This window comes from Mirounga leonina, unplaced genomic scaffold (assembly GCF_011800145.1).
Source record: "Mirounga leonina isolate KUSES-001 unplaced genomic scaffold, KU_Mleo_1.0 Mir_96, whole genome shotgun sequence".
NCBI lineage: Eukaryota > Metazoa > Chordata > Mammalia > Carnivora > Phocidae > Mirounga > Mirounga leonina.
This window is the reverse complement of record NW_023270871.1, coordinates 7,646,830-7,663,866: the sequence shown is the minus strand read 5'-3', so window position 1 is coordinate 7,663,866 and position 17,037 is coordinate 7,646,830. Positions and strand designations below refer to the sequence as shown.

The 17,037-nt window shown below is 42.1% G+C and overlaps 1 protein-coding gene across 1 annotated transcript in view; it reads left to right on the top strand.

The window, feature by feature from the left end:
- The window catches only part of LOC118006391 (C-C motif chemokine 28-like), a 30,056-nt gene extending 13,326 nt beyond the window's left edge, over nt 1-16,730 (top strand). The window contains exons 2-3 of the mRNA XM_034999013.1: nt 11,058-11,184; nt 16,412-16,730. Of these exons, the coding sequence (XP_034854904.1) occupies nt 11,058-11,184; nt 16,412-16,604 (320 nt within the window). The 3' untranslated portion in view covers nt 16,605-16,730. The remainder of the gene's footprint in view (nt 1-11,057; nt 11,185-16,411) is intronic.
- The last annotated feature ends 307 nt before the right edge of the window (nt 16,731-17,037 follow it).

The following is a 17,037-nucleotide window of genomic DNA, read 5'->3' as shown; positions in this document are numbered from 1 at the left end:
CAGGCCTGGATGGTTTCAGAGGTTTTACCAAGCACTGGAGGAACAGATAGTCCTCATCTTATTACAAACTCTTCAAATAATAGAATAACAGAGAAAGCTACTCAATGCATTGTTGAGATTAATATAACCTTAACACCCAAAACATTCAAGATTCATATCAGAGGATGAAAGTATGGACTGATCTTGTTTATGAAAATAAATGCAAAAATTTAAATAAATAGCAGATCAAACTCAGAATCATATAAAAATTAATACCTTATGACCAAGTATGGTTTATCCCAGGAGGGCAGGGAAGAAAATAGATTAATCCATCATAGTAATTTAAAATCTTTGTATTGAGTTTACCATGGGCTAAGCACTGTTCTAGGCATCTAGCAAAGTAATGAATTAAAGGAAAAAAGCCTTGGGGTGCCTGGCTGGCTCAGTCTGTAGAGCATGTGACTCTTGTTCTTGGAGTTGTGAGTTCAAGCCCCACATTGGGTGTAGAGATTACTTTAAAAAAATTTTTTTAAATGAAGGAGAAAAAAAGAGAAAAAATGGAGAAAAGCCTTTCATTGCTATATAGGAATTAAGAAGGAAGAGATAAAAACATGTTTACCTAGAAAACCAAAGAATGTCAACTCCAAATGATTATACCTATAAAAAGCTCAGCAAAGTTGCTGGATACAAGATCAACATAAAACAATCCACAGCATTTCTACACATCAAAAATAACTAGAAAAAGTAATTTTTCCAAAAACCACAATAGCATAAAACCTATAAGGTACTTAGGAATATATCTAAGATAAGATATATAACAATATTTTATTATTTTCTTTATAAAGGTCTGGAAGGACATCAAAGAAACCCTGAATAACTAGAGAGATAATTCAACATTTATGGAGGGGAAAACAATATTTTTCAGATGTCCGGTCTCCCAAAATAATAAATAAATTCAGTGTAATTCCAACCAAAATTTCAAAGATTTTGGCAGAACTTAACAAGCAGATTCTAAAATTTATAGGAATGGTAAAGGGCCAAGAATAGTCAAGACAATTTTGAAGAACAAGTTGGGTAAGGGGACTTAATTGTGTTAGGTATTAGGATTGATGAAAAAGTCATCTTAATTGAGAGAGTATGAAACTGATGCAAAGATAGGTAAATAGAGCAACGAAACAAGAGAAAGCCCAGAAACAGCCCTATGTGTATGTGGGAACACGAAGACTTAAGGGGTGTCTACACATCAGTGAGACTGGGCAGTTCCACTGTGGAAAGGGAGCGATCTTGCCAACAGAAGATCCCTCTGTACTGATACAGACAAGAGAACACACTATATTACTGAGTGAGCATTAGCAGATTTACAAGCCTTTTGAAAGTGACTCTGAAGTTAGAACAGAATCGCACACATTATATACAGGAAACAAGCAAGAATAACTTCTTATCTCCTCAAAAAACAGAGGTTTGCACCTTGTGGCAATCCCCGTACATCCTGTGAGAGACCCTGAGCTAATTCCAGAGGCACGTTTTTACACATCTAGAGGTTCTTTGGCAGTGACCTTAGATATATAGCTATAGTATAACAACTGGAGACTGGGTTTTAATACTTAGGGAAATTTGCCTCTGTTGCAAAAGTTAGGGTAAGAACTCAGACTCACTATGTCTCTAAGGAAACACTCTTTAAGAAAGAAGGGAAGGGGAAAATGATCTCTTTGTCTTTTCTAAATGGAGAAAATAATTTTTATTTACCTCTATGGTTCTGAGATACTGGTTATCTTTATGCAAACAATTATGTTCCTGGCTCACAACATACATAAAATCTGGGTGTAAAAAGCAAAACTTTTTTTTAAATTAGAAAATATGTACTGAACACTAATTATGTCCTGGACACCACGGATATGAAAATGGATAAAGCACCGTCCTTTCAATCAAGGAGTGTAGATTCTAGCAAAGGAAATAGATCTATAAACCAAAAAATGATGATGAACACCCTATAAAGAAGTAAACACTCTAAAAGAAGTATAGGGCGCCTGGGGGAAGCCTGTTGAGATTTGATGATGGGATCTGATGTCAGGTCCCAAGTCCTCAACTGGCCTCCCTAAGCTACGTTTGCGGGGGAATTGTCCAGAAGGCTGCTTTAGTTAGGGAAAGATTCACACTGGTGGAACTTTAGCCTCAAGCCTGGTGGGCTGGCCTCTGTGGCTGAGAACTGGCAGGCTCAGTTGCTAAAAAGCAAAGCTTTTAAAACAAAATTATTTTTATGACCTCCAGCTAGATAAGGATTTGCTAAATATGATATAATAGTGAACTATAAAGAAAAACTTTAAACATAGTTAAAAGATACGCTACCAAGTGGGAGAAAATAGTATCTAATGAAAAAGATTGGAACCCAAGATATTTTAGGAATTCCTTTAAATAAATAAGGGGAGGGAAACAAACTAAAAACCAAACAAAAAAACTGGTAAAATAGGATTCAGCAATTTAAAGAGGTAATTTAATAGCCAATCATTTCACTCATATGGAAATGGCAAATTTAGGCCACATTGAGATGTCATTTCAATCCCACCAGGTTGGCAAAATTTTAAAGTGACATTATGAAGTGTTGTGGAGAATGTACAGAAATGGAACTTTAGGGGCACCTGGGTGGCTCAGTCGTTAAGCGTCTGCCTTCGGTTCAGGTCATGATCCCAGGGTCTTGGGATCGAGCCCTGCATCGGGCTCTCTGCTCAGCGGGGAGTCTGCTTCTCCCTCTCCCACTCCCTCTGCTTGTCTCTCACTCCCCCTGCTTGTCTCCCACTCCCCCAGGGAGTTCCCTCTCTCGCTGTGTCTCTCTCTGTCACATAAATGAATAAAATCTTTAAAAAAAAAAAAAAGAACAGAAATGGAACTTTAATCTACTACAGGTGGGAGTGTAAGTAGGTATAATCACTTTGAGAGCAATTTGCCAGTATCACAGGATAAGGTGCATATTTCCTCTCTGTAGCCTTCCGATTTTAGTTTATGTGCTGCCAAAGCAAGTATATCCTACAACCTAGTGATTCCATGCAGTCTGTTCTCTAGAGGAGTGGTTCTCCAAGAGTGTTCCAGAACTGGCAGAATCAGCATCACTTGGGGAGTTGTTAGATGTGCACATTTTCAGGCCTCATCCCAGATTTACTGAATCAGAAACCTAAAGTGGGGGAGAGATTGACAGCAATTGGGTTGAAAAAGCTCTCCAAATGATTCTGATGCACGTTTAATTTTGAGAACCACTGCCTTAGAGAACTTCTCATACAGCCCTGGGGGAGACATAGAAGACCAAGCAAAGCTTAGCTTAAGGTGCCAAACCTTCTGGTATCTGGATTCCAATCCCAGCCCCACCATTTCTTGGCCCCCCCTTTAAGCTGGAGAAAGTTATGTAACTTTTCTTTTTATTAGTGACCCATCTCTGAGATGGGGATAAATATAGTACCTTCGGCATGAAGTTGCTGTGAATGAAGTAATTCACATATGGCAGTGGATGGCCCAGAGTAAGCACTCAACAAATGTAGGCTCTTATTATCATTAGGGTATTTATTGCAGCCCTACTTGTTAACCCTAAAGTATTGAAAACATATTTCTTAAAAGTAAGACTGAAAGCAAGCATGGAAAAGGATTAAAATTGGTAAAATTTGGTTAGTGGGTATATAGGTGTTGTATCATCCTTTGTACTTTTCTAGGTGTTATTTCACAAGCAAAGAATAGCAGAAGTGTTATTAGTATCCCTCCACACTTCGATTTCTACATAAGATTGTTTAAGTAAATCATGATGTCTTCATTAGAAATGTTTCCATAGAGGTTACTGAACTTGTGTTTTTGGCAGAAGATACAAGGTGATGTGGTCCCAGCACACTTTTCATATCTTCCTCTCATAACTTGCACTCATAATATCTTATAATCCCCACTAAATGTGCATAAATTCTGTCTTTTCCCACTTTTGTGCCTTTATACCCATTCTCATCCACTTTTACAGCCCTATTCAAACTCTCCATCTTTCAAGTTCCCAGCTCAAATGTCACCTCCTTGATAAAGATGTACGTGGATCTGTTATCTTTTCTGCCTCTGAATGTTCCAGATTTGAAAGATGATGCAGGGACGCCTGGGTGGCTCAGTCAATTAAGCATCCAATTCTTCATTTTGGCTCAGGTCATGATCTCAGGATTGTGAGTTCGAGCCCTGCATCTTTCTCCGCGCTGAGCATGGAACCTGCTTAAGACTCTCTCTCTCCCTCTCCCTCCGCCTGGCTCATGCTCTCTCTCTCTAAATCTCTAAATGATTCAAACATCGACTTCAATTCACTGAATACACACATCAGATGCTACCCATGGAAACTGTATGGTCCAGGCTTCACTGACAGGTGAATTGGTGAATAGAAATTATGATGTTCTGAGTCCTGGCCTTCTTCCCTAGTCAGTCATTACAGGGTTTTCCCCAGGATCCGCAATACAAATATTCTTGATAATTCTCAAATTGCGGGTCATAGAGAAGGGTCTTTCCCTCTAGGAGTCTGGGAAAGGTGGTCTGAAGTGATGAAGGATAGCTGGAAGGCAGGCAGGCAGGCAGGTAGGGACAAGGGACCCCCGCCCTAAGAGGAAACCACCCTGAAAAGGATTTTACATCACCCTGGAAGGAGCCTTCCACCCTTTCCCATGTGACAGACAGATGACAAAAACCTGATTGGATGGCAGGTGCATGGAGGGTTAATCAGATGAAAACAGCCCGCCAACAAGCCCATAAGGACCCCTAGACTTAGAAACTCCGGTGGCAACCCTCTCGGGTCTCCTTCCTCTTGGGGAGCTTTATACTATCGCTCAATAAACTTTACTATTGCTCAATAAACTGCTTTGCTGCCCACAGCTCTTCGTCTGGTCTACCTCTTCATTCTTTGAAGTGGCGTGACCAAGAACTGTGCGCAATGAAGGAGAAGGAAATCCTGTAACAATAGGTTCGAGAGGCTGACCTCTCACGTAATCAGTGCCCCTACCTGCAGGTTTTTGTGCCTCTGCTGGGCAGCCGCTGTTGACCCACTGCCTACCCACCGGTGGGTCCCTTTTCCCCAGAGGAATGACCTTAGGACAGCACGGAAGTGCATCTACTGTTCTCATAAATCACCTCTCCAAAGAGATTCCCAGATGGAGCTGTTAGGCCAACACACTCTGGAGTGTCCTTTCCTTTTTTTTTTTTTTTTTTTAAAGATTTTATTTATTTATTTGACAGAGACATAGCGAGAGAGGGAACACAAGCAGGGTGAGTGGGAGAGGGAGAAGCAGGCTTCCCGCTGAGCAGTGAGCCTGATGCGGGGCTCGATCCCAGGACCCTGGGATCATGACCTGAGCCGAAGGCAGGCGCTTAACGACTGAGCCACCCAGGCGCCCCTGGAGTGTCCTTTCCAAAGCAAAGATGCATGTCTGGGGCAGTTAGGAAGGGGGGTGGGTGTGGAGCAGAAAAAGCCTCACAATAAACCGAAGATCATTGCTTGTTCACACCTCTGGGCCCTGCAGTTTTATTAAGCCCACTCTGCAAGACTTCTTTTTTATTTGCAATAATTTTCTTCCCATATTTCCCTCGGGGAACCCCTACTCCATCAGACAGTCTGTGTCTGTGTAAACTCCAGCTTGGGAACAAAAGCAGGTTCTTTCCCGTGGGATTCCTTGCTTTATGCAGTGGAAGACCAGGGTGGTGTTTTGGGGAAGGCTTAGCTTTCTAATCTCATATCAGCTTGCTTTCCCAACCAAGTAACTGTATCAATTGGATTAAAACTATGTAAATGCGGGGTGCCTGGGTGGCTCAGTCGTTAGGCGCCTGCCTTCGGCTCAGGTCATGATCCCAGGTCCTGGGATCGAGTCCCGCGCCGGGCTCCCTGCTCTGCGGGAAGCCTGCTTTTCCCTCTCCCGCTCCCCCTGCTTGTGTTCCTGCTCTTGCTATGTCTCTCTCTGTCAAAAAAATAAATAAAATCTTTAAAAAAAAAAACACACAAAACTATGTAAATGTGGAAGAAATGTCACCTGATCCCTTTTCTCAACCTTATTGTCATCTCTAAATCTTTCCTATCTGGAAATTCTGGATCATCACTGAAATAGAGGGAGTTGCTGACCACTCTGAAATGGAAATGCGGCCGAATGAAAAACCTGTAGGAGGCGCTGTTCCCCAAAATAATCTTAACATTGACCCAGTCTGAACTGCCCTGGTAACAGTTTTGGTTGCCTGACTTTTTGAGCACTCTTCAAAGGATTCCATCTCTCTTGGTTTTTTTATATTTCCAGCTGCCTCAGGAGGGCACCAGTCACTTCTGCCAACATGTAATAAATCTGGCCTGCCTCTTGCCTTTTGATAGTTAATCCAGTTTAGATTAAAGGATCTCCAGGTGTGTCCATCCTACCTTAACATAGGAGAAATATAATCTAGTTTACTAAGTGCATATAGGTCCTGGGTGCTTTTCTGGCTTAAAACTATTCCTTGAATTGATGTCACCACTCAGATAACTCAAATTCCTAATCACACAGGTTTGCCTATGATTCTTAATTCCCACGATGCTTCTGAAAGTCCATTTCATATTTTATAGCTGCTCGGGTCAAAACTAATAGCAGGGTTCTGAGTATTAGCTCTCTGAAGCTAGTAACTCTTCATCATTCTACTCCCAGGGCTAGCATAGTGATTCACTATATAAGAACTTATAAGTATATATATATATAGAGAGAGATCACTCTGTAAGAATTCACCTGTAATTCTTACATAGTGAGATGATGAATAAATGGATGGCTACATGAATAAACCCAAAACTTTGGGATATCAAACTTGACTTGGAGAATAGGAAGCACAGCGTAGCTAAATAAGCAATTAGTTTTAAGAAATAAATTCATTAATAAATGTAAGGACAACCAATGTTCTGTTCTCCTATAGCACTTAAAAAATGGAAATATAATTCACATACCATAAAATTCAACATTTTAAAGTGTACAATTCAGTGGTTTTTAGTATATTCACAGATTTGTACAACCATCACTACTATCCAATTCCAACACGTTTCATTAACCCCAGAAGAGACCATGCACCTGCTAGCAGTCACTCCCCATTCCCGCCTGCCCCCAACCCCTGGCTACAACTAATCTGCTTTCTGTCTCTGTGGATTTGCCTCTCCTGGACATTTCCTATAAATGGAATTGTATACTATGCGGCCTTTTGAATCTGGCTTCTTTCACTTGTAACCTCATTCCATTTTGACCATCAATCTGTTAACATTTGTTTTGCTGTGTTGTGACTATTTGTTGACCTCCCTGCCTCCCACCGGACTATTAAATATCACAAGGACAGAAACTATGCCTTGTTTATTTCAACATTTCTAATGCAGAGTTCAGGACCTGGCACAGAGCAGACACTCAGTAAATGTTTGCTTTTCCCATTCTGGTGAATCTGGTTGTTTGGTGCTTGGGTATTCCTCTTTGGACATATGCATAACATTGCATAACAATGCAATATGCATATATTATATGCATAACAAAATGAAAAGCCCCTTACTTGGTCTAGATTGAGAGGAAAGAGGTAGATCCTTGCGGCATGACATGGCTTGCACTGGGAAAGGTAAACATTTTCCTCATTTGGGCTGCTGCAGACTTGCTTGACAGGTAAATTAAAACAAGTGAGGCTAAGCAGGACCATTAATGCTCTGTATCATTTATGTGGATATATTTCAACTATATGAATTCAAATTAGTGGCTTAAAAGTTATTGAGGGGCATGTGGGATGCCAACCTTGTCTTCCCTACTTAGAGTTAATTTTTCTAATTTTCTGTGTTTCTATAGTAGGACTTGGTTCAGATTTCCATAACAGTGGAGGTTTAAAAAAATAGAAATATTGCATGCCTGTTGAAAACTGGCCCCCTCTCTAGAAGTAGTTTTTGCTTATAAATTTGGGCATATATATTTCCATAATTTTTCCTTTGTGTATGTGTCACATTCTTTTATAAAAATGGGATCATTTACAGTTCTTGGACTGAAACTTGCTTCTCTCACTTAACAATAAATTATGGGCATTCATTTATCTTAGTGTATATATCCATATATACCTCATCCTTTATTCCATTTGGATGTACTATTACTTATTTAACTCTTGGTAGACATTTAGGTGGGCTCTAATGTTTTGCTATAGTGAACAGCTGTGCACCTGTCTTTAAGTCTTGTGGGAGTCTTTTGGAAGGACAGAATTCCAGAAGTACAATTGTAGTGGGCCAAAAGGATTGTATCCTAAGCATTTAGTTCCAAATGTGCCTCCTCTACTATAGCCCCTTGAGGACAGGGACATACTATTTTATTTATTCTTGTACCTCCTACTTACTGGTATTGTGCCTGGAACATTTTAACTGCTCAATAAATGTTGTTGAATAATTGAATTAAGTGAATAAATGAGTAATAATGAAAGTTTTGATGCTCAAAGAGTGGGACACATAAACATTTTTTTAAGTCACATAAACATTTTTTTTTAAGATTTTATTTATTTACTTGACAGAGAGAGACACAGCGAGAGAGGGAACACAAGCAGGGGGAGTGGGAGAGGGAGAAGCAGGCTTCCTGCAGAGCAGGGAGCCCGAAGCGGGGCTCGATCCTAGGACTTTGGGATCATGACCTGAGGTGAAGGCAGATGCCTAACAACTGAGCCACCCAGGCACCCCTCACATAAACATTCTTAATTTCATAATCAGCTCCTTCTCTACTCCATTGTTGTGAGTGACCTGATGTTTCCATGTGGACAAAGCATGGATATAGAGATCTTCCCCTATCCTAAGGGCAGATACCTCTGTTGCTTAGAGCTGACACTGTGGAGGGATCTAAACATTTCTTTTAGCACCTAATTCAGTGGCTAACTTCTGTTATGAGGCTGACATCTGCAGCCACTATTGGCTGTAATTTCTGAAAAATACTTTTAAAATTTACTACCTGCTTGGTGGAATGGGAAGCGTAGGAGACTACTGTGTGCATGAGGCCCGTAGGGATCTGCAGATACACGTTTTAGTAGGGGATTGGATTTCCTTTCATATTTGTGTTGCCCTCCTTACATCAGGGTAACATAAGCTCCTCCTAGCTTGACCTCCTTCTCTAGTCACTCCCCACCTTAATGCATCTTGCTTATCATTGCAAGATGGATTTTCCTAAAATCCTTCTCCTTTCCCAAATCTCTAATGGTCCCCATTTCATAAAAACTAACCCTCCTTAGATTCACATTCAGGGCCTCAGTAGCGTGATCTCAGTCCATCTTTTGAACCAAATCTCCCATCGCTCACCTTCCTAACTACCCAGTTCAGATGAAGTGGTTGATTTTTCTCCAGACCCTCAATGCATCTTGGGCTTTTCTGTCTCAGAATTCTTGACCATGCACTTCCTTTAGTATTGACAAGTTGTCTTCGTTTTTCTCCACCCGTCCAAATCCTTAAAGATTCATCCGAGTCCTTCCCTGGTAGGAAACGCAAACCTGCTCCAGGGGCCCATGTGGTCCTTCTCTTCTAAACTCTGTGGGACACTCTGTCCACCTCACTTCTTTCATCTCTTCACTGGTTTTGTGTCTTTGTCTGTACTTAATGTTTTATCTTCCCCAAATACAATGTAAGTTCTGGAAGGGAGAGACATGTCTTGTCCCACGTCTGCAATCACAAAGCCCTTAGTAAGTTTCTGCCCCTTGCTTGGGTGGATTGGCATTCTGTTTCTCTGGAATCTAAAAAGAGAGCCAGGCATGATGTAATGAGCACTGGGTGTTATATGCAACTGATGAATCACTGAACTCTACCTCTGAAACTAATAATATACTATATGTTAATTAATTGAATTTAAATAAAATAAAATAAAAAAAGAAGAGAGCCAGGCCATTATTTGTTTGTTGTTTTTGTTTTTTAAATGCCAGTATAATTAACAGACAATGTTATATTAGTTTCAGGTGTACAATATAGTGATTCAACACTTCCATGCATCACCTGGTGCTCATCGCAAGTGCCCTCCTTCATCCCCATCACCTATTTTACCCAGCCCCACACCCATCTCCCCTCTGGTAACCATCAGTTTGTTCTCTATAGTCAAGAGTCTGTTTCTTGGCTTGCCTCTCTCTCTCTTCCTTCCTTCCTTTCTCCTTCCTTCCTTTTTTTTTACCTTTGCTTCTTTGTTTTGTTTCTTAAATTCCACATATGAGTGAAATCATGTGGTATTTCTCTTTCTCTGACCGACTTATTTCACTTAGCATTATACTCTCCGGCTCTATCCATGTTGTTGCAAATGGCAATATTTCATTCTTTTTGATGGCTGAATAATGTTCCAACACACACACACACACACACACACTCTCTCTCTCTCTCTCTCTCTCTCTCTCTCTCTCTCCATCTTCTTTATCCATTCATCTATTGATGGATACTTGGGCTGCTTCCATAATTTGGCTATTGTAAATAATGCTGCTATAAACACAGGGTTACATGTATCTCTTTGAATTAGTGTTTTTGTATTTTTTGGGTAAATACCCAGTAGTGTGATTACTGGATTGTAAGGTAGTTGTATTTTTTACTTTTTGAGGAACCTCCATACTGTTTTCCAGAGTGGCTGCACCAGTTTGCATTCCCACCAACAGTGCACGAAGATTCCTTTTTCTCCACATCCTCAGCGAAACTTGTTGTTTCTTGTGGTGTTGATTTTAGCCATTCTGACAGGTGTGAGGTGATATCTCATTGTGGTTTTGATTTGCATTTCCCTGATGATCAGTGCTTTTGAGCATCTCTTCATGTGTCTGTTGGCCATCTGTGTGTCTTCTTTGGAGAAATGTCTGTTACTGTCTTCTGCCCATTTTTTATTTGGATTATTGGTTTTTTTCTTTTTAAAGATTTTATTTATTTATTTGAGAGAGAGAGAGTGAGAGAGAGCCCAAGAGGGGGTAGGGTCAGAGGGAGAAGCAGACTCCCTACTGAGCAGGGAGCCTCACGTGGGACTCAATCCCGGGACTCTGGGATCATGACCTGAGCCGAAGGCAGTCACTTAACCAACTGAGCCACCCAGGTACCCTGCAAGATGTAACATTTTCTTTCTTTCTTCTTTCAGCCATACTTCCCATTGCCTCCAGCTGTTGCACTGAGGTTTCTCATCATGTCTCCCGAAGGCTTCTGGAGAGAGTGAATCTGTGCCGCATCCAGAGAGCCGACGGGGACTGTGACTTGGCTGCTGTCATGTGAGCACTCTTCCGCAGGGAGGGTCTAAACCTGTCCGGGGATCCTTTCTCAGCCCGTGCGCAGTAGGCTGCACAGGCATTGCCTGCTGTGCAGCATACAAGGAATCATTCAAACAAGGGAGGGGAGAGTAAATATTCCACCTTCTTTCTGGCCCCAGGCTCCCCAGAGTGAGCACACGGTGTCTCAGAAGGGGCATGTCCATAACCCCATGTTTGCCTCCGCTGCCCCCACTGCAGTGTGGGATTCAGGATAAACACCTTCAGTCACTGGACAGTGTGTATGACTTTCCCAAGCAACACCAGGGACCTTCTGAGTGAGAAAACAAAACAAAAATGAAAACAGAAGGTGTCTCTGTTCTATTTTCTGGCTTTACCTGTAGCTTTTTCCAGGCAAGTTAATGGGTTGCTGTCATTTTTTACTCTCTGAATGCATCAAGAGTGTATACAAGGTTCAAGGAGAAGTAGAGAGATGTCTGTACCTGTCACATGCAATCAAGCACAAATGCCCATCTTTGCTCTTGATTCTGGGCTGTTGGCTCATGGTGAACCCTTTTCAAGCTTACCTCTGGCTCAGTTATTAAACACTTTAGATTTCTGGAACGGCTGGGTGGCTCAGTTGTTGAGTGTCTGCCTTCAGCTCAGGTCATGATCCTGGGGTCCTGGGATCGAGCCCAGCGTCGGGCCCCCCGCTCAACGGGGAGTCTGCTTCTCCCTCTGCCCCTTCCCCAGCTCACACTTTCTCTCAAATAAATAAATAAAATCTTAAAAAAAAAAAAACCTTTAGATTTCTGTGTTCTTCATATCCCCATAGAAACTTTAAAATCTGAAATGCATTGGAATGTAGCAAATCTGGATTCTGACAACAATACTGTGAGAAAGGCATAAATTATCTCCATGTCACGCAAGATAAAGCTGTGCCTGAGGAGTATATAGTTAACTTGGTGACATACAGCTAGAGAATTGCAGAGATGGGCTAGGAACCAGGTCTTGTCGTTCAGAACACCATATACTTCAAAGATCTCTCAAAAGTGATGGTGGGACCCACCATAAAATGCTCTCCCCAAACTTCATTTTATCTGGCACCTTCAAATCATAAGGACAGTGTATTAGGCATCTCTCTGGTGTGCTGGTTTTAACACCACTTATGGCTACAGGGGATGCTAGTGAGCCATTTGGTATTCCCTTCTTGGGGCTACAAATAAACCTACTGCTTATGCCTGAGTTCCTGAGTCACTGAGAAGCCTCTTTATTTATTCAATGAATTCAACAAGTAGTTATTGATTAACGTTTCTGTACCAAGCACCATTCTATCTCATCTTGTGCTGGGGATGCAGCAGCAACCAAATGGACTCTGCCCTCCTAGAGTCTCCAGTGACTCTATTCAGCTGAGTCCTGCAGACCATTCTCTGAGATTTAAGGTCCATTTTTCCCCCTTTCGGAGGGATCCACCTATTACCCAACTTTGAGAAACACTGCTCCAAGATAAAATTCTTAGAAGTTCAGAGGAAGAGTTTGTAAGATGTCCACTGATAGATTTCCTTCAGGTCAGGGGGCGGTGAACTCCCTGAAATTAGTGGGTCTGAATGTATGAGCATTGTTTTCTGAGGAGAAGGTTCACAGATTTTATAAGATCCACAAAAAGATCGTAGATATGATATAGTTTAAAAATCACAATTGGGAGGGGAGCACCTGGGTGACTCAGTCAGTTAAATGTCTAACTCTGGATTTTGGCTCAGGTTATGATCTCAGGGTCGTGAGATCAAGCCCCACATCAACATGGAGCTTACTTGAGATTCTCTCTCCCTCTCTCTCTGCTCCCCCAACCCCCACCCGCGCTCTTTTTCTTAAAAAAAAAAAAAAATCACACTTGGGGTTAGATGTACAGAGGAAGATAATTCTGGCTCAAACTTTTAATGAGCATGAGTGTCTATGTGGCAGGAGGGTAAGGATTGAGGACTCTGCTTCTCCTCAGTTCCTGTTACCACACTGGATCCACTGGCTTAGGTGGTTTACACTGGAAACCAGTGGTTCCTATAGCAATCCAGGGAGCACTTACTAATGAGGTACTTTCTGGGGGTCGCTTCAAGTTCCCAATTTCTTTGAGAAACTCTCTTACTACATGGCCGAGATTCTAACAGTCTTTTATTTAATCTTAATAAATTAGTGTTGGTAATAGCTGGAGAGTGAAAATCCGTAGGCAGTTCATGGATAGACAGTACTCTGGAGAATTGGAAACATCTCGATGTTTGTGTCAGGTCTACCTACCTATCTTCCTGGCTACTCTCAGAAACACCAAATGCTCAGCTGTCTCTTCTGGCACACGTCTCCCTGGCACACGTCACCTCAGACCGTAGGAGGCTTTGAACTTGTAAGGGATCCCATGGGACTCCCAGGAAGGCATGGGGAAAGAAGGAGAGGAAGTTTCTCTCTGTATGTAAGAGTAAGAACAGATCCTGGGAATTAGCAGGGATGCCATTGGTAACAGGATTTTCAGGGAAAAAGGTATAGGAAGAGAAATGATATAAGTTCTCATTTTGATAAGGGAAAATATTTTTAAAAATATGACTTTTCATTTTAAAAAGCACTTAATTTTAATTAAAGGGAAACCATGAAGTCAATCACTTGGATCTAAAAATGATTTATTCAAGTACAGATTTTTAGATACAGAAAACATTGCAAGTGTTGGAAATATGACTCCCCCAAAGCATGTATTATTAACCACAACTAACAGATATAAATGAGCTTATAGTGAGCTCACTAGATTTTTTCCTTTTCCTTTTCTGCCTAGAATAGCTCCTTTGTTTCACACCCTATAGATGATCATTGTAATTTTTGTTCTCTGAGAGGGGAGTTTGCTTGTTTAAACCCTTCTACAGCGACTTCATTAAAGAGCTTCTGGTTATTTCTTAACATAAACACAGTGCAGAGTTGTTTATCTTGGGCAGAGGGCTGAGGTTTTTGAAACACAAATATCTGTTGGGAAGAAAACTTGGAGTTCTTAAATAAAGTTATCTGGGAAGCTTGAGCATTTTTTGAAAAGTGATTGTTGAGGGGCTGCTCTGCTAGGGGAAGGGGTAAAGAAATCAGGTTCAGGGGACAGGTTTGATCTCTGTGGTAGGGCCACCCCCGTAGGTCCCTGGGACCGTCTCTAGCTACTCTCTTTTGGGCAAAAGAATCAGGGGATCAGCCTTATGGTTTCTCAGAGCCCAAACTCTCCACCAAGAGACACACAACAGGCTGGGTCAGCGCCCAGCAGAATACTGTGGAGTCGGGGGCGGGGGTGGGGTGGGGGGGGGGGGGGGGGGAGTGTGGGATAGGCCACCTCCTGGTCCAACATTACCTCATCTCTTTTTATCCTGATGATGGAGTACACGGGGGATACAAGTACAAGTTTAAGCAGGCTTTAAACTTTAAGATTTGAAAACATCCTAGCATCTTGGATTTGGGAGCTGTGTTCTGCTAGCTGCTTTTCCCCCTTGTATTACCTTGAGAGCTTGAGGCCCCACGGGGCAGGCCTTTGCAAAGGGTGCTGCACGGTACCTGTTGCCCGTTTTCTTATGGCTCCCCCCCCCCCCCCCCCCCCCCCCCCCCCCCCCCCCCGTGGCCCTCTGTCCGCGCTGCCCCCATCCAGGGCTCACCTTCAGCTTCAGGGCCCGTGCCCCTCCCTGAAGCTCCTCATTCCTCACGGACTGAGGGAGTCAAGCGCTAGTTCCCTCCTGTGAACCCTGTGGGCTTAACTGGAGGTCAGTGGAGTCTTTCTCCACTGGATGTCTGCTCAGGTTCTTGCTGGCACCACAGGGAAAGGAAGCGTTTTAGTCCTTTGGGAAGGATAGGAGTTTCAACTCTTTTTTTTCTTCCCCACTGAGCACTCCCGCCGGGTTCTCTCCTCTAGCAGCCAAAGGCAAACCCAACTGGCCGCAGGAGCGGGACCTTTCCTGTGGAAGACCTCTCAGTGTGAGACACTTAGCGAATGTATTGTCCTCCTATCAAGAAGCCTCACTTCTTTCAAATTAATATTCCCACAGGCTGGCTTTATTTTGCTTAAGCTCATTGAGGCCTTTCGCAGCTTTTCCCCTCATTTCAAGAGTCCCCATATTAGCGGATGAGTCCTCTCGGGTCATCTGGAGAAATGGCAACCTACCCTCTATCCCTCGGGGATCCCCCCCATGCAGTAACAGGGGCAGGGGTTCCTTGTATCCAGACACAGAATGTTGTCTATGTAGAGCCAGCAGGATCTGTGACATTTAGTTAGAGCTGGATGGCACCTGGGGGCAAATTAAAAGTCACAATATCTTTTGTAACAAGAAATTCTTCCAGTTCCTAGAAATTGTGAATGCTACTTTGTGGTTGTTTCACCCCAAGGTAAAAATTTAAAACATGAAAACACTTGAGAAGGGGTGTGAATCTATAATATATTAAAATCTTATCAAACACCTAGAACATTTTAGTTGATTGTTTCGTTTAAAACAAAACCAGACTGTTTTTATTTTGAACAATTTTCACTTCATATCTATAACTAATTACTGAATTCCTACTGTGAACAAGGCCCTTTTTCAAGACAATTCCAGACTGTTCCTCCTTCAAGAAGCATCACACCCCAGAACAAGGAGAAGGTTTAAAACAAAAAGTCATACAAAAACAGCATAAGCTAAGTCCTAGAGGAGAGATAATACTGAGAGACCCAAAGGGAAAACAGGGCATTTAGCTGAGAGAATCTAGAAAAACTGCACAGAGATGTTTGAGGTGGGCCGTGAGGTGTGAGTTGATTTTGTTGGGTGAAGCTCTGGGTCAGGAAGACCATTGTTTTCCCTTGGTTTCCCTCCTTCCCCTCATTCTGCCCTCCTCCTCCTCCTTTTTTTTTTTTTTAATTTAATTTATTTATTTGACAGAAAAAGAGAGGGAAAGGACAAGTAGGCAGAGCGAGAGGGAGAAGGAGGCTCCCTGCTGAGCAAGGAGGCTGATGCGGGGCTCGATCCCAGGACCATGGGATCATGACCTGAGCTGAAGGTAGACGCTTAACCAACTGAGCCACCCAGGTGCCCCTCTTCCTCCTCCTTTTAACGCTGCCATCTGAGGAACCGCGGGCAACAGGATAGTGAGGATTCAGCCATGGGCTCCACGGCTTTAGGACCCAGTCTTGTATCTCAAAGTGGGAACTGCCTCTGAGTCACTAAGTTTTTACTTCGACTTTCCATCAGTGACTTTGTTTATCTTCCCTCCTTGGCAGCCTTCACGTCAGGCGCAGAAGAATCTGTGTCAGCCCGCACAGTCATGTTATTAAGCAGTGGATGAAAGAACAAACAGCCAAGAAAGACGCTAAGGGCAACTTCTGCCACAAGAAGAAACATGCCGGTCAGAGGAAAAGTAAAGGGGCACATCAGGGGAAACCAGAAATCCACAGCCATGAAAGTTCTTATTAAAGTGTTTGCAAACGAACCTACACAGACAGTTCCTCAACTGGACTTGGCCATGGTTGCTTATAAATTTATCTCGTGAATGTTCCTTATTGGGAGTCAACAGGGCAAAACAAACTATACGTCTTAAAGGAAAAATTATACAGGATACAAATGTAGCCAATAATATACTCATCTGAAAATGAAATGAAAAGATAGTACTTCTCTTTATATCCTATTTTAAGAGCAGCATACAGATCTAATTTCTCCCAACTTTTATTATGAAGGTTTGCAAACCTACAGAGAAGTTGAAAGATTGGCACAATGAACACTTGTATACCTTTCACATAGATTAATAATTGTTAATATTTTGCCACATTTGTTTTCTCTCTCTTTTCTCTCTTTGCATGCACGTGTGTATAAAACATTTTATATATAAATACATATTTTTTTTTGCGAA